Genomic DNA, 27,848 nt, shown 5'->3' with positions numbered 1-27,848 from the left:
AAGCAGTTCAGAACAAAACCCACTTGTACTGTTTTCCCCTCCTTCACAGCTGGGTCTGTACCTGGTGCTGGTGTCACTGCTGCTCTGCAATGCTCTGTCTTCCGTGACATTAGAGGGCCCGTTGGTCCAGTTGGCCATCTCCCCATTGTGCCAGCTAAACTGCAGTCCTCTGATAAGAAAATGAGGCAGGTGATATTTTATCTCATTCATTGGCTTAACTCTTTCAGCTGGAATCACACTTTTTCCATGTGCAAGGGCAGATGCCTTATATCCCCCATGTTTCATAAAAATCATTTACTTACTCCAGCATCTTATACCCCAGCAAGCCCTTCATGAACATTTGCTTATCTGAAAGCAGGTGGCCAGGGAATTATTAGCCCTATTTTACAGAGGAGGGAGCAGAAGCACAGAGGTCATGGCTATTTAGCATAGTTCAGTGCAATTGGCACTATATTTTAATTTCCATCTCATTATTCAGAAAAATGTATCTAAATGTAAATTAAGCTCCCTAAACCTGTGTCCTCAGTCTAGATATCAGACACATTTCCACCAATTTTCTAAAATAAATACATTCTCAATTTTCAGAAGCAACCTGCACATTTGTCTTCTGCATCTGTAAGCAAATATATTTTCAGTGTCAAATATATTCATCTGTAAACAGGACCCTTTCTGTTTTTCATCTATGATCTTATGATCCCAACATAGATTTAGAAATTGAAGGAACCATAAAAATCATTTATTCATACCACCTTATTTTACAGATGGGAAAACTGAGGCCCATGATATGCTGTCCCCTGGGTCTCTTTCTGTCTGTTCAATCCCTCCTTCTTGGAATTCTTTGCTGGTTCTTCCTCCATGTTTCACCAACTAACCATGAGAATACCTTAAAATCCTGTCCTGGACTCTCTTTTCCTTTCCCTCTAAACTATCTCTCTTGATGATCTAAACAACTTGAATAGTTCAGATAATTTCCAGATTTATATATTTAATCCTAGTCTCTCTCTCTCTCTCCTCTCTCAATATTTCTCTCTCTCTCTCTCTCTCTCTCTCTCTCTCTCTCTCTCTCTCACATCACACATCACCAACTACGTCTTGGACATCTCAAACCGAATGTCCTGTACACATCTCAGTCTCAACAAGTTCCAAACAGAGTCCATTTATCCTCCCTACTCCAAATACTCTTTTCTTTGGGAATTCCCTATCACTAAGAAGGGCACCATTCTCCCAGTCATCCAGCTCTGCAAACTCAGTATCCATTGTTAATACCTCATTTCACTCACATACCCAATTTGTTGACAAATCTTTTCATTTCTGCCTTCACAATACGCCTCATGTTCCTCTACTCTCTACTCAGGCTGCCACAACCCTAGTTCAAGGCCCCGTCATCTCTTACCTCAATGATAGTAATATCTTTCTCCCTGATTTCCCTGAACCTTATCATATCACAGATTACTGGATCTATAAGGTCACTGAAGGTGAAGGCTTAGAAATTCAATGATGTATCCAAAGTCACATAAGGAATAAATAGCAGAGCTAGGATTCAAACTCAAAAACTCTGACAACAAACCAAATGTTTTATTCACTGCATCATACTATCGTGAAGGAACCAAAGAATGTCAAGATGCAAAGAGATGTTGAGAATGGGCTTCAGGCATAGAAGAATGGGGAAAAGAGGAGCTGACTGCCATTATATGGAAACAGGAGGGATCAGGAGTGAGAGGAATGAAGCAAAAGACCCATAACTATCCTACTAAGCCTGGGTAACCACTTTCTGCTCTGTCCCTTCCTATCTGTGCTTCCCCAGCACAATCAGTTTGCAGAAATGATTTTCAAATTCTTTAATTCCATCATATTCTCATCTATGATTACCATTTTTGGTTCATCTACAGGATCTGAAATTAGAATCCACCGTGTGCAGCTGTGTAAAGTGAGAGCCCCAAATTGGAGTCGATCTGTTTTAAAATGCTATTTTCAGACCGTTAACACTTTAAAACATACAAGGGAGGCAACATGGTATATTCAAATGAGAACTAGGCCAGGGTTAAGGAACCATTCCCTGAATCTATTGTTGGCTCAATATGTATAAGAATATATATCTCCAGTTTCATATAAAATGAAGGGGTTAAACTGGCTAAGATTTCTCAAAATCCCACATAAATTCTATAAATGCTATGAATTCTCAGCATGGAGGAATGAATTTCTAATGGTAACATTTCAGACACCAGAAAAAAAAGATAATAGAAGAGATATCTGAAGTCCAAAAACATTCCTGACATCCAGAGCATGCCAGCAGAGCAGCTAACTTCTCTACTGATGCATATGGAAGCCCTGAAATTAAGGGTAGTGGATGGCTCCTCTTCTCAACCTTAGAACAGTCAAGCTCAGAGGACTTATATCTTATTTCTGCATTCCACATAGAACCCCGAGCTGGATCCCAATTTAGGGCCAAGAGGATCCTGAACAAGAACACCACATGTCCCCAAATAACCCAGGAAAAAAACTGGCTGAAAAAATAAGCAAGCGGCAAATGCCAAGGAAGTGACTAAAGCCCATTGGGACCAAAATAGCCACAGCATCCTTTAATCACAAATTACCTTGTGCCAAGTTGTGGAATCATTTTTACCAATGGTAACTTCCTAATCCTCCCTACCTGTCTCCCTCTGGAACATTGGACCAGGAAGAGCTAGCTATATTCTATAAAAAAGGCTCCTAGGTAGCCTCCCCCATCAGTTATGTCCCCAAAAATACTAAATTTGGAGTCAGAATCACATTCCAGTTTCAGCTCTACCACTTGGGCAATTGATTTAATCACTATGGAACCTCATTTTAGCTATCTGTAAAATGAGCATAAGGGTCAGTGTGCGGTAGTGTATAAAACTGGCCCAACAAGAGTCAGGAAGATCTGAGTTCAAGTCTCTCTTCTAACACATACTCACCATATGAGTAGTCAAGTCACTTAAATCTCTCAGTGCAAAAGGAAATTGACTTTCTGAGAAATTAAGTTATAGAATATTTCCTGTTCTGCATTTATAGAGAGAGATTCAAAACCAGGAGTTCACTGAACAGTTGTGTCCATAGGTCTAGTCCAAACCATCAAGTGAAAAGGGAAAAAAATGAGTATAGAGAAACCTGGAAAAACTCAGAATGAGGGGAAATATGAAAAATCATGACCTTTTAAATCTTCTCTACTAATTCTTTTTTTACTTTAGTCAGTTAGGTGAGGCAATGTTTAGAGCCCTAAGCTGGGAATCAGCCTCAGTTAAAATGTGGCCTCAGATGTTTTCTAGCTGTGTGACTCTGAGCAAGTCACTTCACCTATTTGCCTCAGTTTCCTCATCTGTGAAATAAGCTACAGAAAGAAATGGCAAACCACTCCAGTATCTCTGCCAAGAAAACCCCAAATGGGGTCATGAAGAGTCAGACATGATTGCAATGACTCAACAACATCCCCAATTCTATTTGCCTAGAATAGAAAATTATGGTAGGGATGAAATTACAATAGTTTTCTCATATTTCCCATTTTTATTTAGGACCTCTGGCTGATTAGTAAAAATAAATTGATTGTTAGAGTTTTGGGAGCTAAGGTTTCAAATAGATTCTGACCTACAAAGTATCTTGAAATTTGAGTATCCAAACTAGAGTGAAAAGAAAAAAGAAAAATCTTGCTTCCAAAAAACAAAAACAACCAAAAAAAACCACTCCATGAAAATAAAAATGTTCATATGCCCTGTGCCCCATCATTGGCATGAGGGAAGTGTTATGTAAACACTTTGTAAAGTACTATATATGTGGCAACTATGAACTCATCAATATTATTACACATCATCACCTGCCCAGTGTGTTCACATGGTATATTTTAATCATGTCATTTAACTGCTCAGAAAACTTCAATAGCTCCCCCTTTGTCTTTAGGATAAAGTCCCATTGACTTAATTTAGAACTCAAGAACTTCCACTATCTGGCCTTAATCTACTTCATCTCACACAACTGATCTATAAATGATCCCAGCAAAACTCGTCACTTTATTGGTCTCCTAAACGTGTCATATGCATTCCAATCTCTAAATCTTTGTTCACAACATTCTCAATGTCTGAAATGCTTTTTTTCATTTGTTTTAAGTCTATCCATCTTAAGAGCTCAGAATGCAGAATGAGAAGACATGAATTTGTCTTATTTTCAAGTTTTTTTATCATCAAAAAAAAATCTTCTTTCTTAAAAAAAAAAAAATCTTCCTTCTTTCTCTCGCACTGTCTACTCCCCTCCCTCCATCCTCCAAGAAAGAAAGTATATTCAAATCTTGACACTGCCACTTGCTGTGTCTGTATGACTTAGGGCAAGCTATTTTTCCTCTGTGAGCCTCAAGTCCCTCATCTGTACAATGAAATGGACAAATAAAACAAAGTCTAAAGGCCTCTACGATTCTATGAGATCTTAGTGAAATACTACTAGTCATCCCGGTCTATAGGATCTCTTCCTTCTCTGTATTCCCACAAAATTTATTATTCATACTCCTCATTTGGCACTGACTACAAACTCCTACTTATCCCTATATGTATATGTGTCCTGGCTTTCTGACTAGAAGATTTTGAGACCAGATATTGTCTTGTACTTTTTTGTCTCTTGAACCTGTAAAATCTTAGATACGTAATAGGAATTTGTAGATGATAGTGAAAGCCAAACAGGACAAATAAGTGCCCATGGTAACAGAGCAAATTGGAATTGGCTTTAAAAGGTAGTGGGTTTGGGGTATTTTTTTTCTTTTTGTTTTTTGAAAACAAGAAATACCTCAACGTCCTAGAACTGAATGTTCCTAAATCCCATTCAAATGCTTCATACCTCATTCCCACTGTGGCAGGGATATTCAGGGAAATAAGAACAGAGTGTTTTTCAGAGCTCAGAAACAATTCTACAAAAGGAAGGGGGAGCAACAACTGAAGTACGAGTCCTAGATCTTATCACAGATTAAAATCTTAGGAACGTGAAGGTACTGTGGTAATAAAAATAGAACTTTCAAATTTTCTTTCTAGTATACAATTGTTTATCATTTATAGCTTCAAAAGCCTAGGATTTCCTAAAGGGACAATGGACATTGGATTTCACCTATAAGCAGAGTAGGGCATTGCCTACACAATGAGATTTTTTTGAGAAGGATAGGAAGACCCTATCTAAAAATATTCTCACCCCTTGGTAAATCATTCAATTTTATGCTGTTCTCTTCTCTTGAAGCCCTTACCCCCTTATCCTATTGCCAAATTTGTTCAGCAAATCCTCTGCCTTGGATCACTCTCACCATCCACATAAAGTACTACTGAATGAATTTGGAGAAAATTAAAAAACAATGTGGACTGGATCCACCACAAATCTGTGTTATATTGACTCAATTAGGCTCTCACTACTGCAAGGCAATCCTTTTATGCCTCCCTAATTAACTCACTAATCCATTCATCACAGTGCCTTTTCCAAAGCTTTTCATCCCTTTTTAAATTTCCCATAGAGGCTCTGCCTCTCCCTACTCTCTCAGCTGAGAAATTTGCATCACATTTCACTGAAAAAATTAAGACCATTTGCTGAGAGCTCTCTCATCTCCCCTCCTCATCTTATGTCACCCCGATGCCTTCTGCCACTAACTTTGCTTATTTCACATGAAAAGTATGCCCTTCTTAACAAGGTCAATCCTGTTACATGAACAAGTGATGCTACCCCATCGCACCTTCTGTGGCAGATTGTTCCCTCTCTCATCCCATTCTCTCACTTATCTTCCATTTCTCCCATACTCCTGGTTGCTTTCCAGTTACTGTCTACAAATATAATTATTTCTCCCCTATCCTCAAGGAACTGTCACTTGATTCATCCACCCTCCACTAGTTATCATTTCATCTATCTCTTCTCTTTGCTGCTAAACTCCTTGAAAAGGCCATCTACAACAGGTATCTCCACTTTCTTTCCTTTCACCATTTTCTTAATTTCTCCATAGTCTGTCTTCCAACATCATCATTCAACTGAAACAAATCTCTCAAAAGTTACCAATAATGTTTTGACTGCCAAATCTAATGACCTTTTTTCAAACTTCATCCTTCTTAATCTCTCTGTAATCTTTGACACTGTGGAGCATCTTCTTCTTTTTGAAACTCTCTTATCCCTAGACTATCATGACTCAGACCTGGGTCCCCTCCAACCTGCTTTATTGCTCTTTTCCAGTCTCTTTTGCAAGATCTTTATCCAGGTCACCTATTAATTTAGGGTATTCCACAGGTCTCTATCCTGGAACTTCTTTTATTCCTTTACATTGTTTTTCTTGGTGGTCTTAATGCTAATGATTCTCAAATCTACTTTTCTGGTCCTGACCTCTCCAAACTTCCAGGTTTTTCATCTACAATTCCCTATTGGACATCTCAAACTTCTTCCTCTTCTACTTCTATCCTCCATCTCCTTGAGAAAGGGATTGAAATGTAGAGGCTGGCCTTTGTTCCAAGGCTAACCCAAGTCAAACAGTTCTGAAGGCCAACTGTTGCCAGCTTCAAAATGACCAACTCGTTGATAGTGAACCAAGCTGAATGTGACTCCATGCTTGAGACAGAAGAGCCTATAACAAATGTCAATTCATTATCAAATATGGTGCCTCTACACTATTAAGAACTTTAGAAAGTTCCCCATAACTCACCATTAGACACTTCAGTGAGGGCCATAAAACCCAATATTGTATCTCTAATGGGGACACCAAAGAGGGCTTATATTAAACATTGCTGTCCTCCACGTAATGGTGCAATATCAAGGGTCCACAACCTGACTCTGGTACTAACTTGTGACTTTGGCCAAATAATTTCCTTTCTCTTGACCTTAGTTTCCTTCTCTATAAAATGATGATCTCAAAAGTTCTTTCCAGTTAGAAATATTATGGTCATTCAGTGGACAGGAATGTGTCTTTAGTAACAAATTATCAGAACTTTAAATCAGAGACTATGTTGTTTATATCTTTATATCCCTAACACCTAGCATGAGGCTTTGCACCTGGCAGACGCCTAATTCATTTTTGTTGAATTAATGCTAACACTTAATAGGAGTTAAAAGCTCTTATTTCTGTAACACTTTAAGAAATAATTTTCTAGAATTGGAAATTCCCATCAATTGGGGAATGGCTGAATAAGCTTTGGTATATGAAGATAATGGAATATTATTGTTCTATAAAAACTAATAAACAAGCTGACTTTAGAAAGGCCTGGAAAGATTTACATGAACTGATGCTGAGTGATACAAGCAGAACCAGAAACACATTGTACACAATAACTGCAAGATTATATGATGATCAACTATGAAAGACTTGATTCTTCTCAGTGGTTCAGTGATCCAGGGCAATCCCAATAAATTTTAGATAGAACATGGCAACTGCATCCAGAAAGAGAACTATGGAGATTGAATGTAAATCAGCACATACTATGTGCACTTCTTTTTCTGTTTCTTTTTTCTTTTTCATGGTTTTCCCCTTTTGTTCTGATTTTTCTCTTCCAACATGATTCATGATGATCTTTATGATTCATAAAGAAATGTATATTTTAAAACTTAATATACAAATATAACCAGAAAAAAAAATTTAAAAATCCAAAAATAAAAAAGTAGTAATTTTCTTCCCAGCAAGAAAAAAATTGGAATCAGGAATGTCTTGGTTTAAGTTCTTCCTCTGACACCAGCTATATAATCCTGGACAAGTCATTAAATTTGTGCCTCACATGGGACATGATCCTGGGAATTATCTACTAAATTTATGCTGCCTATGTGAGGTAGGTAGTAGAAGAATGATTATTCCTGTTTTTACAGATAAGTAAATGGATGCTTAAGCAAGCAAAGTGACTCCTCTAGATTAAAAGTAAATTTCAGGGCCAAAATTCTAACTCAGAGCATTTGGCTTTAAAACTCTTTCCACTAACCCACGCTACTTATTATGAATCTTATTACAGAATTTTCAATTTCTTGGAGTAACTACTTCATGGAATAACAAATCCAATAAAGATAATAACCAAAGGAAGCTCTTGTGCTTTCCAAAGTGCTTATAGATACATTTACTACAGAAAATGCCAGAGCTGGAAAAGACATTAAAGACAGCAAGATTAAGAAGGATGGAAGAATGGAAAGTACACTGGCTCCAGAGTTTGAGGGACTTGATTTCAAAACCTACTTTCCAGCACTTTTTACCATTGTGATTTGGGGAAATTCATTTAACTTTCCTGGTTCTTGGTTATTTCCTTTGTCTCAAAGAGGAGGCTGGAATAGATAGTCTTTGAGAATTCTTCCAGCTCTCTGATAGTTAGAGGCAGAAGACTCGATATTGAATCTCAGCCCTTCCTATTTATGAGACTTTGAACAAGTATTTTCAACACTCAATCTCAATTTCCTCATTTGTAAAATGAGAGAATAAGCTAGATCAGTGAACCATGCAGTGTCTGGTGGGAGGGAGATGGAGGGAGGTAGAGGGAGATGAAGTGTAATAAGGAGTTATTATGTGAAGCGTCCACTAATCTTATAAACATACTTTCTATAGGCTGAATAAATTTTGCCTCATATTTTAAGTATTCCTATTTTCAAATATCTATGTTGTGATTAATGAAATACAAATTCATAAAAGCATGACTAGATTTATAGTAATTTTATCATTTTTAAAAAGTCAGTGGATATTGATAGTTCAGCTCTTATCATGTGGATGGGGTCTGCAAACCAAATGATGTTAAAAGGGGGTCTTCATATTACTATTCTTCTCTGAACTTCCTTCAGAACTATGATAACCTTCTTTAGTTGTCTTCTTCCTTTTACTCAAACTAAACCTTCCCCATTCAAACTCTCTTCTCCCTGAACCACTCCAACACTTACTCATTACTCCTGCCTTCTTGTCAACCCATTCACATACCATCTCTGGGACCTAGATATTGCTCCTGAACCTCCCGATTCTATGGTTTTCTTCAAATGTCTAAATAGTGGTGGTAGTGATGGTGGTTGCTCAGTTGTGTCCAAACCTTCATGACCCCATTTGGGATTTCCTTGGCAGAGATTCTGGAGTGATTTGTCATTTATTTTTTCAGCTTATTTCATACATGAGGAAACTGTAGGCAAACAGGGATGTGATTTGTCCAGAGTCACACAACTAGTAAGTGTCTGAGGCTGGATTTGAACTCAGGATGATAAATCTTCCTGATTCCAAGCCCAGTGCTCTATCTATTGCAACATTTAGCTGTCCATATAGTTGTTAAGGAAGTTCTTATATTATTTAGATCACATTAGACATTTTTGACTGCCTTATCACTTTATTGAACCATATTGTCTAAGGCCAGATTTGTGCTCAGGAAGAAGAGTCTTCTTGACTCCACAGATGGTCCTCTATCCCCTGAACTATGTGCTTACCTTATTTACTCTGAGCTTGTGACAGTTCTCAGAAAAGTGCCAATCTTTTCCAGAAAGTGGTCTTTGCAATTCCTTGCCCTCTTCCTATCAGATTTGTTTTTTTTTTCCCTCTCATCATGCCTTATCTCTCTATCAGTCATTCCTCTACTACTTAAGGGATATGACTGAGAACAGCTTAAAATATGGCCTGTACCAATGTATATTTGTTTTTATGAAGCTCACAGCCTCAAGCTACAGAACTCTCAGGATAGTAGTTATACTGATGGGTAAAACTGGCCCTGATTGTGACCACTTACATTATGGAGTTGACCTCTTCTGAAAGTTGTTCCATTCCTTCTGAAAATAGCTTTTCATCTCCTCATAGCTCAGAATCAGGCTACCTCTGTCCATTAATTTCTATGTATTATACATACATACATACATTATATATGTGTGTATATAGATACATACATACATATATATAAGACACACTTTTTAAAAAGTCACTAGCATAATAAACTTGGATTTCAGCAAGTCATTTTATCAAGTCTTCCTTGCCAATTTTGGGGAAGACTGTGAAAAGATACAGACTAGATGATCCAAAGAGAGGAGATTAATGTACTGGCGTCAGTTACTTGAATGAAGGCATAGATGGAATAGACATTTAATTGATTCACTGAATGATAGAATCAATATCCAAAAAAATCTTTAACAGAGTAGAAAATATATCAAATATAATCAAGTCACATTTAGATTGACATCAGTACATTAATCTTCTCTCTGTAGATCTAGCAAATCAACCATTTCCAAATCTAACTATATTATCAATTAGTGAGATTCAAAATCATGTCATACAAAGTTTGGGCAAATGAATTAGGGTTGTTTAACCTAACGAAGAGAAGACTTAGAGAGAAGGATTAAATGTATTATTTTGTAACTTTAGAGGGAATAAACATTTTATTAAATGTCTATGTATACCAGACATTAGGCTAATTACATTTACAACTTTTAGCTCATTTGATCCTCATAACAACTATGAGAGATAAGTGCTATTATTATATTCTCCTTTTTATAATTAAGGAAATTTTAAGTACAATTTCCATGTCTTGCCCAGAGTCCTTAAGCTAGTAAGTATCTGAGACGGAATTTCAGCTCTTATGGTCCTGACTCCAAGACTAGAATTCCATCACCACCAGCTAACTGCCTCAAAAGAAGAAAATAGAAAGTAGGAACAATGGTTTGACTTTATAGAGACACAAATTTCAGCTCCATAGGAGGATTTCCTTAACAACCAGCACTGTTCAAAAGCAAATGGCTGCCTCAGGAGGTGGTAGATTTCCCAGTGCTTTGGATTTTCATTGAGAGACAGGATAACCATTTGCCAGGGATGGAGCAGAGATTTCTTTTCAAGTGCATGTTGAACTAGATGATATCCAAGATTCCTACTCCTCAGAGATCTAGTGATCCTCCGAGCTAACATCAAACTCCCACTACTTAGCCCTGCCCAAGGGTCACTAGAGACTTGATTTAAAACTACCATAGCAAATTAATCCAACACTAGGCCTATTCTGCTCCCAATTTGGGGCATATTTTAGATACCCCAAAACCCTACCCCCAGTGACTTGCTCTAAACTTGGAATTGGGGGAGCCAGCTTCTTCCTCTCGCCTACCCTTCTCACCACCACCACTCCTCAGCTTCAGCTTTTCACACCCAAATGAAAGAGGAAATGCCACAACAGCTGTGAAAGACTCTCAGTGGTGGTTTATGGAAGTAATTACCGAGTTCTGCATGTTCCTTGCCAGTTCTTGCTACTGACTCACTATCTGACTCAGAATTATTACTTTTTTTCTATAGAGGAAAAAAGAAAAAGTATGTGTGCTTTTTTCCTCTCTCATTGAACTTATGAAAGAGCTTAGGGAGAGGGAGGAAATGGAGATGATTTAATTAATTCAAGGGTGAGTTTAGCAGTGCTCTGTACCCAATACTAAAGGAAAGATTCCTAGAGATCCAAACAGGATGGAATACTCTGAGGGAAGGAAAGAAAGAGTAAGGACTCAATTGTTAAAGTGAATGAGAGATTTTTAATACTTTTCATTCCTCCTCTACAATTCTCATCATGGCTTGTGAGTGAGCAGTGGCTGATTTATATCACTACCACACAATCTCTGGCAGATCCTGACAACCTAGAAAAGTTTCATTCATGGATCCAGTAACTGACAATTCATTTATGTCCAAGGACCAGTCTGTTGAAGTTCAGAAAGACTCACCAGATCTAGAGGTTGGCCACCAGGCTATTATTATTATTATTTTAATCACAACTACTCACAAAGCCTTCTGAAACACTTGAGGATCATGATTTGCACCTCTGAAGGGAAATCCACAAAAATGAAAACAGAAATCCTAGAAATAGTAAAGTAAGAAGGGCTAAAATTTAGGCCTCTGTAAGAAGATAAGGCTAAAGTCCTCTAAATAGTGACCTAAGGCTTAGAATCAGGAAATTGGGTTCAAAATTCTGGCTTCTGAGGCCCCAGTTTCCTCATCTGCCAAAAAAAAAAAAAAAAGGAGGTATTAGGCTAAATGTCTTCCAGCTCAAAAATTATTCTATGATCTTGAAAATTACATTGGAAGGCATTACTGCTCAGAGCTCTGAGCTTACTCTTGTCTGAATCCAGAGAGGTGAGATGGCAGGAGGTGAGGAGCTCTGAGGTTCAGAAGGTAGATGAGGAAAAAATATGGAATTTTTCGTGAGAAGCTGGAGGGGTTAGGGGAAGGAAGAGAGGGAACAGCTGAGAAGAGAAAAGCATCATCTAAAACATGGAATAAACCAAGTCATTGCAAAGACTTCAATAGTAAATCTTGGCAAATGAACTCAAGGGGTCTCTTTCCTGGCCTCCCTACTTCCAATCTCTTTCCAATTCTCTTTTCCTCTCAATTTCTCTTTCCCCATCCAGTCCTTCCTACACATTGTAAAATGTGTCCGAAGTAATCAGTAAATATCTCTTGACTACAATGATGACACTACTTTTTTCAAGATTGAGAAGCACTGAAGTATACAGTGGAAGGTTTGTTGGATTCATAATAAGGAGATCCTTGTATTAATATTATATTATAATATTATAAGGGAAGCTGATAAGGAGTCAAGAAATGAGATTCTGAAGACACAAGAAAAAGTTATTCTTATAAGGACAAAAGAGAGGAACTTGTTTACAAAGACCAATGTGAACAAAAAGGAAGTTAATCAACAGCTCAGATTCTTTAAGGACAAATACAGAATGCCTACGCAAGAAACTTAAAATGAATACAAAATGGTAGCATGGTCCTCTAAGATTAGTGTTTGAAACATTAAAGCCTAGTCTAGCAATAAATAAAAAGAACAACAAAAAGAAGTTATTCAGCTCCATTGGGGTCAAGAAGAAAAACAAAGTATAGGATTACTATACATATATAATATATATCTTTATATGTGTGTGTGTGTGTGTGTGTGTGTGTGTGTGTGTGTGTGTATAAGCTTGCTGCTGTTCACAGTATGAGGACAGTATGAGGATGGTAAATGGTGATGAGAAAGTTTAATTATTTAACTCTAACTTTGCTTTTGTTGCCCGCTTCATCATAACATGGAAGTAATTCTGAGTTCTCCAAGGCTATTCCAGTGAAGTACAAATTTCAGATTATACCATTCTGGAAAAGTTTTAAGTATTTCAGGGACTGATTATGATCACTGTCCCAAGTCTAACATGGTGAAGAATGGGCAGGCTTCTCACCAGTTGGATGACTTTTTTAGCCATGGCAACCCATGAAACAAACAAATTTAAATGAATGAATGAATCAATAAGCATTTATTTTATTAAGTACTTACTATTATGCAAAGCGATGAATTAAGCCCTCAGAATACAAATAGAAAAGACAGACCCTATTCTCAAGTGGCTCACTTTCTAACAGGATTAACAGCCTAGGTAGAAGGTTTAAACTGCAAATCAGGGAAAGGTTCTTCCACAGCTAAGTGGTATAGTGGATAGAGAGCAAGTCACTTAACCTCTTGATGAGGTTAAGAGTTGTAGAAGGAATTCATGAAACCAGAAATATTAATTGGCAAAAGTGGAAGTTTATTGTTGGAGAGGAAGCCAGTTTTACTAAGAACTGACTTCTTTAGTGTCAAAGTCCTATTAGGGAACTGGAGGCTGGCACTGAGAAGAGAATGCCTTTTCAGTGGGCAGGATCCTAGCAGGTGCTTTGCACCTTCTGCAAAGAAATGAGTAAAAGGAAAAGTTTTATGTGCGGCTCTTGGCAGGGAGGCTGGGTGAGGAAAGGGGGCACAGGAGAAGGAGGGAGGTGGCCTGTGGCAGCCTGAGCAGATCAGACCAGGATTTCTCAATTGAATAAGAATTTAGAATAGGAAGCCTGAATAAGGATGTGACTTTTCTAAAAGATCATTTGCCCTTGAATAATGTTGCTTCTCTCATCCAGAGAGGATGGACCCTCTCTCTAGACTCTTAGGAGCCTGAGGAAATCCTAATCTCTTCTTCAAAGGAGATATAGTTTCAGAATGATAATTCTAAAGGCAACACAGTTTCATTCCCCCTTCACTCTATCTCAATTTTCTTATTTGTAAAGTGGAGATAAAGGCACCTATCTTCCAGTTGTTGTAGGATCAAATGGAATATTTGTAAAGTTCTTTTCAAACCTCAAAGCACTATAAATGCTATTATTATTATTATTATTATTATAGATTAGCCTTCAGTTCTATGTAGCTCCAAGGTCTTCTGCCATGATGGTGCCAGTGATCATGGCAGATGACCTGTGAAATGAGCAGAAGGTGCTAAGAATCACTGTTTTTAGACCATCATCTTGTTGGCACTCAAACTAAAAGAGCCTTTTTCAAAAAAATCAACATATTACTAATCAGGAGCTCTTAACCTTCAATCCATGAACCTTTAAATATTTTGATCATTGTTTTTCAGCACAATTGGTTTCATTTGGAATCCTAAGTATTTTACTTTATGAATTAATAGCATTATTCTGAAAAGGGGTTAATGGGCGTCACCAGATTTCCAAAGAGTCCAAGATACAAAAGATTAAGTATCACTGAGGAACTGAATCATAAATACCCACATTCTCACCATAAGTGAAATCCCACTGCTGATACCAGAAACATGGCTCTTGAGCTCTCCTTGGACTGTCAAATAAAAGAGCTGGTTTCATTGTTCACCCACAAGCACTAATAAAAATAATTTATTTGAGCATTTGATCATCGCCCTTGCTTGTAATGCTCACTATAAAGATAATTTCAGTTTATATATTATATATTATAATCTTTTGTAGGAGATGAAGAGGAAGAAAAATTCTATGAAGAATTCAACAAGATATTCTGAATTAATTCAATATATAATTTGATTTTCAGTGATTTTGGTGTTAAAATAGACAGGAGGAGAATGATTGGAATATGGAATATATTGGAAAATAGGGCTCAGGAGGAAGAAATTTGAAAGGTCAGAGGTTTGTGGAATACAGAAGTGTCACCTCTACCAAAGACTAATAGTGAATTCTAATACTAAAGTATTCTTCAGGAAGTAGAGGGAAGTACCAGGTGTGACCAGTAGTGGATAATGTAACAAAGGACAGATAAATTGTATCTCATTTTTTTAAAATGACTAATGAATTATTTGGGAATTATTTATTTCCATTTTTTTGAGGCAATCAGGATAGATGACTTGCTGGAGTTCAAACAGCTAGTAAGTATCTGAGGTCAAATTTGAACTTGGGTCTCTGTGATTCCAGGGACATTGCTCTAGACAATATACCACCTAGCTGTCTCTCATTTTCAAATCAGTTATCTGTACCATAAACTTCTTAGAATAAAGTCCCAAATCAGCATTAAAAAAGAAAAAAAAATAGGGAGAAAATTAGTGATGCTATTAAAACTGCTTCTCTCCATAATCTAACTCCCACCTACCTTTACAGTCTTATTTCATATGATCCACTCCATCCTCGTTAAACTGGCCTACTAGTTGTTTCCCTATAGGACAGTGTCTCTCAGCCTCATACCTTTGAACAGGCAGTTCCCCCGTACTTGGAATGTCCTGGCTTCCACCTCCACCTGCTGGCATCCCTTCCTTACTCACTTGCTTCCTTCCCAACACATTTCAAGTACTACTTCATCCATGAAGTCTTTCAAAATGCCTTTAGTTGTTAACACTTTCATCCTCTCAAAATTGTTTTGTGTTATTTTGTATGTGCTTTTGTGTACAGGTTTCATTCCCCAGGAGAATGTTGAGTGTAAGAGCTGGAATTGTTTTCTTTGTCTTTACATTCTCACCTCCTAGAATGTGCCGGGCATAGAATAAGCCTAATTAATTATTTGTTGAGTTTAATGGAACCTAACCTGTTTAATAATAATAAGAGATAACATTTGTATAAGGGGAGCTAAGTGACATGGTGGATAGAGTGCCAGACCTGGAGTCATAAAGATTCATCTTTCTGAATTCAAATCCAGCCTCAGACACTTATAAGCTGTGGTACTCTGGGCAAGTCACTTAACCCTGTTTGCCCCAGTTTCCTCATCTGTAAAATATGCTGGAGAAGGAAATAGTAAAGCACTCCAGTAACTATCAAGAAAACCCCAAATGGAGTCATGAAGAGTTGGCACTCTCTGAAAAAAAAACCCATCTTACAACAACATTATTTACATGCCAGGCACTGTGCTGTCTTTTTATTACTATTATTATTATTATTTTAATAATAGCTTTTTTTCAAAATACCTGCAAAGATAGTCTTCAACATTCATTCTTGCAAAACTTTGTACTTCAAATTTTTCTCCCTCCCTACCTCCTCCCTAGACAGCAAATAATCCAATATAAGTTAAATATACAATTCCATTATTATCTCATTTGACCCTCACAACAACTCTGGGAGATAGGAGCTTTATTATTATCCTAATTTTACAGATGAGGAAACTGAGACAAATAAAATAAGGTTAAGTGACTTGCTCAGGATCACATAAACTAGTAAGTGCCTGAATTCACATTTAAACTCAAGTCTTCCTGCCTTTAGGCTTGCCACTTTATCAAAAAATAAAGAGAAAGAGGTCCATTTCCTCTCTCTTAAAACCTGAGTAAATGCCATCTCAGAAAGTGGCTTTCATTCCACCCAAAAAGAGGAATCACACATATCTCTTGGAATAATTACACAAACCTTTCTCCCTCTGGTTCTCACCTAGGCTGATAGTCTTGTCCTAAGCTACATAATGATAAAGTGACACAATGAGAGCAAATGCAGATCAATATACCTGTCAGGTAAATATAGAGAGAATTACTTATTTTTCCTAAATATATATGTTTGTGGGTGTGGGTGTGAGTGTGGGTGGATGAGGGTATGTATGTATATGTATGTGTACATATGTATGTGTATGTATATGTAATATGTACATGCATATTGTACATGCATACCCAAATTGTACTGTACATGTACCCAATGTATATTGTACATACATTGACAAAAATATACATATATATATATATAAATACTTATATGAGTGTGTGTGTGTGTGTGTGTGTGTGTGTGTGTGTGATGTTCTTCAAGTTCTGATCAGAAAGATTTTTTTCTTAAAGAATTTTAATGTTACTGAATAAAAGTTTCTGCTGACTTAACTAAGAGAATGAGCTACAGTCATTTACCATGACAATATAAATATGCACTTATTTGATTGTTGAACAAATAAAGACATGTGAATGTAATGGAATACTATTGGTCCATAAGAAATGATGAAAGGGAAGGATTCAAAGAGACCTGGGAAGATTTGTCTGAACCGATTCAAAGAAAAGTAAGCAAAACCAGGAGAATAATTTTTACCACACCAACAACATTGTAAAGGAAAACAACTTTGGAAGATTTACTTATAACCATGATTCCAGAGGACCTAAGATGAAACATGAAAAGTCCTGATTGAGAAGTGATGGATTAAAGGTATACATAATGGGACATGTTTTTGGACATGGGCAATGGGAGAATCTGTTTTGCTTGATTGTGACTATTTGTCACAAAAGATTTCTTTTTCTTTTTTTTTTTTTTTAGTGGGGGAAAGGACTTTGGAGGAAAAGAAAATAATTTTCTGTTAATTGAAAAAATCATTAAAAATCTAAAATGTATTCAATATGAGACATATAATACACAATATGATTACCAAATAATATAATAATATGTAAATGACCACCATTACCACAAAAACATTCAATTTGAACAAAAATATAGCTTTAAAGACTCGTTTTCTTACTACACATATTAAGATCACATAAGATTCCTTTAGAAATCAAAAATCAGAGCTAACTTTGATCAATTATCCTTTGATTGTTAATATCAAATGAAGAATAAGACAGGAAGATGTCACTGCTATAAAAGATGGCAGTGAGTCAATAGGCATTTATTTAGTATCTACTATGAGCTAGGGATTGGATTAAGAGTCAGTAGTACAAGGAAGGCAAAAGACATTGTTATTTGTGTGCTGTTTCCCCCATTAGATTGTGAACTTCTTGAGCCACTGGAGTTGATGGGGGCTGACAGTCAAATCTATGCTCTAGGATGATTAATTTGATAGCAGAGTGGAAGATAGACTGCAAGAAAAATAACCAATTAGTAGACCATTATAATAATCTAAGATATAAAGTGAAGAAGGCTTGCACCAGGATGCTGGCAATGGCAAAAGAAAAAGGGGAGTATATGTGGGAGACGTGATAAAGGTAAAATCAAGAGAATAGAGTGAACATGAAGGATGAGAGAGCATGAGGAGTCAAGGATGATACCTACTTCAGGAGGCTAGATGACTAGGAGGTTGGTCCTACCTTCAAGAGTATTAGGGAGTCTGAAAAGATAAGAATTCAGAGGGGAATGGGATAAGTTCAGTCTTGTACATGTTACACTTAAAATGCCTATAAGACATCCCAAGGAAATAAGAATCTAAGGTCAAATGTTAGTCCAGTGAACTGGGACTAGAATTCAAAAGGAAGAAGAGCAGCACATACTGCCCTTGGAAAACCATGAAGAACTTTCCAGGACCCCAGCCTTCTTCCTAAAACAAAAACAACTATTAATACCAATGGTCTTCCAGGGATGCTTTACAGCTGTGAATCATGAAATACTACAATCTTCAAAAAATCAAAAACTGTGGTTCACCCGAAGGCAAGATGCACAGTACATATAAATCACTTGCAGAATGTCACGAACAAAATGCATACATTAAGAAGCAAAGAGTATTAATATGCCATCAATAACAAAAAATACTATTATACTATTAATATCAAAAATCTAAACCAATCGTGTAGTAACAACAAGAAGGAAATAGATAAGAAGGATGGCCTATGTGCTATGCTGGTTCCCATATAATGTTGAAATTTAAAGTAATCTCTCTGAACCTTCTGGGCATTCTAGACTTTATGGGAAGTCACAGACAATAATCATACAGGATGAGAGAATGTGAATAGGCTGTGATCTGCACCATTCAAAAGAGTCTCCATGTCAGTGTGATTTAAAATCCATTAGAAGTAGTAAAGAATATTTCTCTTTCAAAGAAAATGGTCTTTGGATCAAAGAAGAAAAAACAAAAACGGTTAGTGGCAAATGGAGACCAACATAAGGAAGGAAATGGTCAAAGCATCTAATTGCCCTCAACAAGCACAACTGCCTAGACCTGAAAGAACTATAAGATAGGATTTTAAATGAACAAACATAGTTTATTGCTAAACTACAGTCAATGATCATTGAAAAATTATTGACGATGCTCAAAGAATTGTGAAACTATTATGCCCTTTAACCCACCAATACCACTATTGCGTCTGTTTCTGAAATCTAATCAATGGTATGACAACCAAAACAGCTGATGCCATTCTAAGTTGTAGTAACATGCAGAGTCCAGAATGGGGGAGAGAACAGTTCCACTCTACACTCAGTCTTTGTCAGGACACAGCTGGAGGGCTTCACTCGGTTCTGGGAACTGATTTAGAAAAGATTTAATCAAACTGGGGAACACTCAGAAGAAAATAACTGAGATAGTGAGAGGGTTAGAGAATAAATCCTGCAAATCTCTACTGAGTGGTGCCCTGGCGCCCTGACTTCCTTTTCCAACCATCTTTCTTAGGATGGTTGGAATCCCTAAAACAGGATTTCGTGGAATCCATGAACCTAACTCAGACACTTTACTAGCTGCTTGATCTTGGGCTTGCCCTCTTTCGGGTTACCTTTTAAGGGAAGAAAGCAACATATACATTCTGTTTTGGAATGGACCTGTCCAAAGCAGATGAATTGTTCAGTCATAGCTGACTCTTGGTGACCCCATTTGGGATTTTCTTGGCAAAGATACTGGCATGGTTTGCCATTTCCCATTTCCTTCTTGAATTCATTTTATAAATGAGGAGACTGAGACAAACAAGGTTCACACAGCTAGTAAACGTCTGAGACTATATTTGAACTCAGGCTTTCCTAACTCCAGGCCTCTGTCCACTCTACATAAAGTAACTATCTACTGCACTATCAAGCTGCCCCATGAAGATGACACTCCCTCTGCCAAAATCACACCTTCAATAAGTATCTGAGATGATTTCAATTGAGTGATAAGGTAAAAATCCAGACTTTTGTAAAAAGCTGGGAAGTGAGAAGAGAAAAAAATGGAGAAAAGCAGTAAATTTAAATTTTCAAAGAGGAAAAAATGGGAATAAGAATAGAATGAGAGGAGGGGAGAGGACATTCCAGGAGAGGGAAGGGTCAAAAATGATTCTGAGGTCATGAGTCTGAGTGATTATGGGGATAGTGCTGTCAACAACCAAAATAAGGAATTTGGGAGCAAGAACAGACTCACAGTGGAAATCATCAGAGCACAGATTTAGAGCAAGAAGTGACTTGCCCAAATTAACACATACTCAATGTCTGAGGTAGGATTTGAATTCAGATCATTCTGACTTCAAGTAAAGTACCCTATCCCCTATGCCACTAATTATAAGTTCAGCATTAGATGTGAAGTGTTTGCTGGATCAGCTTGTACATCTAAGTCTAGAAATGGTCAGCAGGCAGTTGGAGATGGGAAAGTGGAGTTCAGGTGAGTGCCTAGATAGTTCAGGGAGGTGGACATATAAATTTGAGAGTTAACTATATAGTGATGATTATTGAACACAAGGACCGGATGAACCCCCAAACAAGTGTGGAGAGAAAAGTAAAGAGGATAGAACCTTGGAAGATAATCATATATGGAAGGTTGGAAGGAGATGAAAAACCAACCAAAAAAAAAATTAAGGAGCAGAGAGATTATCATTATAGCAAAAATTAGACAGTATCATAAACACAAATGGGAGAGAGCTTACCCTGGAAAAAAGAGTAGTCAACAGTGTCAAATGCTGTAAAAACCTCAAAAAGTGTGGGAACTGAGAAAAATTCATCAGACAGAATTAATAGAACCCTAGGTAGAACACCAATGCTAATCAGTTCCTCCCTTGGTGGGGCTAACTAACTGTTCACACGCGCTCTTAAGTCATTTCCTTGACTTTTTTAGCCAGGGCCATGGATGGTCAGGATGATTTCAGATGCCCTAATTCTGAAAGAGCTCATGCTATTCCCTAATTTACAACAATGGAAGCAGTTTAGAACCATGAAGAATTCTCCACAGGTCTAATTTGTTCACTGAACAAATGCAAGTGATTTGTGATTTTAAACAAATGACCCAGAGATCTTGGAACTTCAAAACAATAAGAACTTTTTAAAGATAGAGATTAAAGAATCAACCAATCATTATGACAGTAGGCTTTTATTAAGTACCTACTATGTGCCAGGTGCTCTTCTAAAAACTGTGGTTATAAAACAAAAAAAATGAAACTATTAGAGGAAACAGCATGATTTTTTAAGTCTATATAAAGTAACTACAAGGTAATGGGGTGCAGAGAGGACGGAGAACTGTCATTAGCTGCTGAGAGGATCAGAAAATGTTTCATGTAGGAAATGGCACTTATACTGAACATTAAAGAAATTTTAAGAGGCAGAAGTAAAGAGGGAATGCATTTCCATGCAGGGGGGACTTACTGCATGGGCAGAGGCTTAAAAGCAAGAATTGGAGTGTAAAATTCCAAGAAAGTAAATCAGTTTGACCAGGCAGTAGAGTGCATGAAGGAGAACAATGTATAATAAATTTGGAAAGGTACTTATAAATGATAAATGGAGTAGTCCATGTTTAATCTGAGAGACAATAGGGAACAAGAGAATCTTTTTGAGCAGGAGAGTGACATGATCAGACTCATATCTAAGGAAAATATCACTTTGGCAGTCACATGGAGAATGGATTAGAAAGGGAGAGATACTAACCCTTGGGATTTCCAAAGGGGACTGAAGTGGCCTAAGAATTAACTAAGAATCTGCGAGTCCTGCCATTACTGATCACAGAATAGAAAATTTCGATTACATCAAATTAAAAAGCCTTTGTACAAATAAAACTAATGCAAACAAGATTAGAAGGGAAGCAACAAACTGGGAAAACATTTTCACAGTTAAAGGTTCTGATAAAGGCCTCATTTCCAAAATATATAGAGAACTGACTCAAATTTATAAGAAATCAAGCCATTCTCCAATTGATAAATGGTCAAAGGATATGAACAGACAATTTTCAGAGGATGAGATTGAAACTATTACCACTCATATGAAAGAGTGTTCCAAATCATTATTGATCAGAGAAATGCAAATTAAGACAACTCTGAGATACCACTACACACCTGTCAGATTGGCTAAGATGACAGGAAAAAATAATGATGAATGTTGGAGGGGATGCGGGAAAACTGGGACACTAATGCATTGTTGGTGGAGTTGTGAACGAATCCAACCATTCTGGAGAGCAATCTGGAATTATGCCCAAAAAATTATCAAAATGTGCATATCCTTTGATCCAGCAGTGTTTCTATTGGGCTTATATCCCAAAGAAATACTAAAGAAGGGAAAGGGACCTGTATGTGCCAAAATGTTTGTAGCAGCCCTGTTTGTAGTGGCTAGAAACTGGAAAATGAATGGATGCCCATCAATTGGAGAATGGCTGGGTAAATTGTGGTATATGAATGTTATGGAATATTATTGTTCTGTAAGAAATGACCAGCAGGATGAATACAGAGAGGCTTGGAGAGACCTACATGAACTGATGCTAAGTGAAATGAGCAGAACCAGGAGATCATTATACACTTCGACAACGATATTGTATGAGGACATATTTTGATGGAAGTGGATTTCTTTGACAAAGAGACCTGAGTTTCAATTGATAAATGACGGACAAAAGCAGCTACACCCAAAGAAAGAACACTGGGAAACGAATGTGAACTATCTGCATTTTTGTTTTTCTTCCCGGATTATTTACACCTTCTGAATCCAATTCTCCCTACGCAACAAGAGAACTGTTCGGTTCTGCAAACATATATTGTATCTAGGATATACTGCAACATATCCAACATATAAAGGACTGCTTGCCATCTAGGGGAGGGGGTGGAGGGAGGGAGGGGAAAAAAAAATCGGAACAGAAATGAGTGTCAATATAATGTAATTATTAAATAAAAAATTAAAAAAAAAATTAGAGGGGAAGATGAAAGGAAAAAAAAAAAAAAAAAAAAAGAATCTGCGAGTCCTGGATGGGATTATTGTTATACTCCTTTCCACTGGTATCTCTGTTTCTAATCTCTCTCTCTCTCTCTCTCTCTCTCTCTCTCTCTCTCTTTTTTCTCTCTCTCTCTTTCTCTCTTTCTCTCTCTCTCTCTTTCTTTCTTTTTCTCTCTCTCTCTCTCTCTTTCTCTCTCTCTCTCTCTCTCTTCTCTCTCTTTCTCTCTCTCTCTCTCTCTCTCTCTCTCTCACACACACACACACACAACACACACACACACACACACACACAAACACACCCATACACCCACACCCACACACCCCTAGGTTCATCCTTCTAAAACAGTGATTTCCTCATATCATTCTCCTACTCAAGAAATTAAAATGGCCTCCAATCGATAAATATGACCTGTCCAACCTCCTTTCCCTAGCATTCAAGACTCTCCACAATAGGAGCCTACCCAGCATTTCTGGCTTTATCTTCCCCTGCACTCTAGCAAAGACTTTGCCTCAGACATGTGAGCCTCCACAGTTCACTGGCCCACATGTATCTCATATTTCTTTCTGCTTACACCTTTGTTCAGACTATCCAGCCTAATTCCCTTCTCATCATTTTCTCTTCCAAGGTATCTATGGGTGACTTGCCATAGCTGAGAACTTAGATCAAATTTCTTCCTCTTATCTCTACAAAATCCAGTTCAAGTCTAAACTCTCCCATGAAGTCTTCTTATCCTAAAGATTCTTCTGCCCAGCGACTTCTTTCTCTGAGCTCCCTCATTTCTCAGGAAGCTTACCTAGTCATTAATAACTTCCTCCTAAACTTGGACTTCCAACTCTCAAATGCATTCACCTTATAATATTACATATACAATTACTGGTGATTTAGAATCTTAGCTTCCCACTGAATTATAAATCCCCTATGAGTGCCTAAGGATTCATTTTAACTTTGTATCTCACCTAACCAGTGGTCTATCCACATTAGACATCTAATAATAGACACCATATAGCACTTAATTACTTTTAATTGTTTCATGTGTGTATGATGTCTCCCAAAAAAGACTACAAGCTCTTTAATCATAAGGGTTATACACCTCCCCAGACCCCAAAACAGGGTACATCATACATTCTCAGTACACGATAACTTCAGTTATCTTGTAGGAAAATCCGAGAACAAGAATGATTTAAAAGAATGCCTTTTCAGGGCAAGCATCAGTGTATTTGTACCCAACTACCAGGAGTTAGCTCTTTAAGATGCAGTCATCCTGACCCAGTGAAACCAACAATAATAAGCAACAATGAGTTTGATTTGCTTCTGGTTAGAGCCCTATGACCCTTATGCTGCTCCAATATCTCACCACAAAAGCTTGCTGGGGATGCTGCCTCCTTTTCCCTCCTCACCTCTCCCCTCACCCCAATTTCATCCCCTAGCTCCAAGAGAACATGACTAGCAGATTGGGATGTGGCTGACCAGCCCTGAGGCCTTCCTGATGGACGTTCTCTCCCTGACCACAAGGAGGAAAGCACCACTTTGGGTAGGTGTTAGGGGGAGGAGGGGATGGGGAGGAGAGGAAACATACAAACAATCAAAACCTCTGAGTAGGGCAAGAAACAGTGAGAGGAAGCCTAGAAAACTGGTTAGACCAATGGGAACCAGGCTGTCCTTGAGGGGAGGACAGAGTGAGAACTCAGAGGTGAGAGCAGTAACATAAGAGCTGTGCTAAGATTTCCAACTTCCTTCCAGGGTCTAAGCTGAATTGTCCTTCCAAATTACTAGTCCAATGCAGGTCTAATCAGGGGCTGTCTCCCAAGGGGAAGAAAATACCGTGGAAGATTATGTCACCTCCTGAGGGTTCTCCACAGATATAGGCACACTGTACAGGCACATCTGACATAGGTTTGAATCCTAGCCCTTTTACTTACTGTCTATCACATCTCAGAAGTGTAATTTTATCTCTCTGGGTCTCATTTTCCTCAATAGTAAAATAAGGAAATTTTACTTGATCTTTAAAGTTCCTCCTAGCTCTAAATTCTCTCATCACCTATTCCAAGGTAGCAATAATTTCTCATAGTTGAGGGAGCTATTTTAAATAATTCATCACTGTTCAGTTTGGAACATTGTAAATGTGCAACACCAACCAGCGCAGGCTTCTTGGGATGAAGGAGGGAGGTTGAGAGTGGGGAAGAGAGGGAATGTATGGTCAGGTGGGAAGGAAGGACAACTGTCTCTTCAGAAAAGTGAAAAGGAGATATTTAAACACAAAGGGAAACATGGAGAGGGGGGAGAATCAATTTAGGGGAGTAAGCTTGTGGGGCGAGATAAGGGAAGAAGCAGGTCTGGCATCATGAGAAAAGGTGGTTGAGTTGTGGACCAAGACTATTTTGATCTCTGATAGTTAACTTCAGTTTAGGACTACCTTGGTGCAGCCAAGAGACTGCAGGTAGACATAAACAGAAACTATTTCCAGCCCTCAGAGAGGCAGAGGCAGAAATCAGAAGAATATTTAAGTGTATAAGTGGTCTTTTTTCACAGATTTCCATATTTTCTGGGAATATTCATGTTTCTGTGGAGTATTTGTTGTGAGAGAGGACTCACAAGTTTTAATGCATTCTCCCTGGCAAATAACAAAAAACTCATCTAAGGGTAGGATCATAAATCTAAGGCTAGAAAAAATCTTGGCATCCTTTTTTTTTTTTTTTTTTTTTTTAATACAAGCTTCTCATTTTACAGGTGAGGAAATTGTTCAGGGACTCATCAGTATCACTAGAATCGAAGAGAGGATTTGAACCCAGGTCCTCTTACTCTAGAGAGCTCTTTCCACTGTCCCAGAACAGAGTAAACTGGGGTTTGTTTGTTATCGTGACAAAATCCAGTGACAGGTAAAATATAAATTCAGCATCACTCTTATATTCCGTCCTCCACAACCTTCCACTACGGAAACCTCATTTTCCCAAGTGCCCCAAGATGAACATCGGTCCAATTCAGTGAACAAGAAGCTTCCCAGAGAACCTCCCTCCACACCTCCCTCCAAGGGAAGCTCCAGAAGTAACTCTAGGATCAGGTAGGGAATGAAGGTCCCTAAAATCAGGCCAGTGTTTTCAATTTCGATCCTTCCTCTTGACCCCCAATATTCAAATGGATTTCTAATCAGCTAAAATTGGTGTTGGCATTCAAGGCTCTCCCTCTAGGAAGACTCAGGAAGGCTGGGAAGCTTATGGTTCTCCCGTGTCCCCGGAGCCCGAAGTACACAAGCCTTGGGGTTCTCACTCATCCGTGACCCCTGACTTCTCAGAGAGCTGCATTCATCTGGGCTGCCACGGAAACTTAATGTTGCTGTCAAAAAGGGGAGGAGGGGAGCGGTACACATCATTTTGTAAAAGCCGGAGAAATGGACCCCCCTCCCCTGAGCAGCTAGGGCAGGGAGAACTCCAGCTGACTCCTCGGGCCCGTCCCCTAGCCCCAGCCCCAGCCCCGCATTCGACTTTCTGACCTCCTGATGTAGTTTCGGCCATAGAGGATCTGTTGCAGCAAGGTCACCACGGCAAAGGCGCAGATGAAGATGAAGAACAAAGTTCGATTTCCGAGCAAATCCCGGCCGGCCGAAGGGTCGGCGTAGCCCATCCTGGCCCGGGGAGATGGGGGTTCAGCGAGGGCTCAGCGCCGCGAGCCCGGGGGCCCAGCTCTCACTGGCAGGGGACAAGCGCTCCTGCCTCCAGCCCCTGGCCGAGGCAGCCTAGGACCTGATGCCCCATCGTGCGGCCGCCCTCCTCCTCCTCCTCTCCGCACTCCGGGGCTGTCAGGCAAAGCACCGCGCACTCGGTGGGGTAAACTTTCTAAGCACCTTGATCGTGGGTGTCATCCAAAACCATCCGTGCCCCGCTCCGGGGAGCCCGCGATGCAACGCCGTCCTGGCTTTGCCGCGGCCGCGCCAACCCTCAGCCTCCCTCCTCCCTCCTTCTGCCCCCTCTTGCCGGACAGGCTCCCTATTTCTATTCCATAGCGAGATTCCAGATGCCCAGATCAGAGAGACAGAACATCAAGTGGGGGGGGGGGGAACAGCCAATGAGAAGGCCTGGGGTTCCCACCCCCTTTCCCCGCTCCCCAACGTCCTCTGCCCTCCTCTGCTTCTGCTCAGTGATGCTGGCAGTCAGGGCTCGCCGGGAGACGTGACCGGGATGTGCTATGATCGAACAAGTAGGTAGTGATCAAGAAGATTTTGATTCAGTCCTGCAGGGAAAAGAGGAGGGGACCAGAAAGGGGAGGAGAGGACGGGGGAAGGGAGACGGAGGGAGAAAGAACAGTGTCAATCTGGTTCATGAAAAGCTGTTTGTAAGTGGGGGAGGGAGGGAAGAGCAGAAAATGCCGGTTGAATCAGGGAATGAAAAGCCCGATTGAGAGGAGGGGAGGAATAGAGCCCCAGCTCCCAGCCTGGCTGCATTTGCATGCGGCAGGAAGAATGTTTAGTCACCACCACACTTGTTTTCTCTGCTTTCCTAGTGATTTCTCAGGAGTAAGCAGGAGCAAGGTCAACTGGGCTGTTCTTCAAGGACAGTGAGAGAGAGCCCTTGGCTCTTGCAGGCTGATTTATCTTTGAACCGGCTCCCCCAGCCACTGGCTGGTGGACAAACCTCCTCTGCTAGCTTTTCAAACTATTTCAAAAGAAATTCACTGTTTGCCCACCTTTGCCCAAGGCCCCCAAACTGTGGCTCTTAACTTCTAATTGAAGTCCTGGTTGTAGTTCAAGAGTAGGACCTCGTCTTACCCATCCAAACTACTATGGACTCCTTCATCCTCTCACCACGAACTCTGGAAAGCTATAAAGAGCTAATAAGAAAGATTTTTTTTTTTTTTTTTTTTTTTTTACGTCAAAAAGGTTTTAGAAAT

The 27,848-nt window shown here is 38.8% G+C and overlaps 1 protein-coding gene across 4 annotated transcripts in view; it reads right to left on the bottom strand.

The window, feature by feature from the left end:
* Nucleotides 1-27,067, bottom strand: part of ST8SIA5 (ST8 alpha-N-acetyl-neuraminide alpha-2,8-sialyltransferase 5) — a 128,665-nt gene extending 101,598 nt beyond the window's left edge. Inside the window, exons 1-2 of one of the 4 annotated variants that reach the window (XM_051969661.1) lie at nucleotides 26,455-27,067; nucleotides 62-169 (exon numbers count right to left, since the gene is read on the bottom strand). In XM_051969661.1, coding sequence (XP_051825621.1) covers nucleotides 62-169; nucleotides 26,455-26,585 — 239 coding nt within the window. In that variant the 5' untranslated portion in view covers nucleotides 26,586-27,067. The remainder of the gene's footprint in view (nucleotides 1-61; nucleotides 170-26,454) is intronic. The other 3 variants (XM_051969662.1, XM_051969663.1, XM_051969664.1) reach the window with 3 other exon arrangements.
* Between the last annotated feature and the right edge of the window lie 781 nt (nucleotides 27,068-27,848).

Source organism: Antechinus flavipes, chromosome 1 (genome assembly GCF_016432865.1).
Source record: "Antechinus flavipes isolate AdamAnt ecotype Samford, QLD, Australia chromosome 1, AdamAnt_v2, whole genome shotgun sequence".
Taxonomy (NCBI): Eukaryota; Metazoa; Chordata; class Mammalia; order Dasyuromorphia; family Dasyuridae; genus Antechinus; species Antechinus flavipes.
This window is presented reverse-complemented; position numbering and strand designations above follow the sequence as displayed.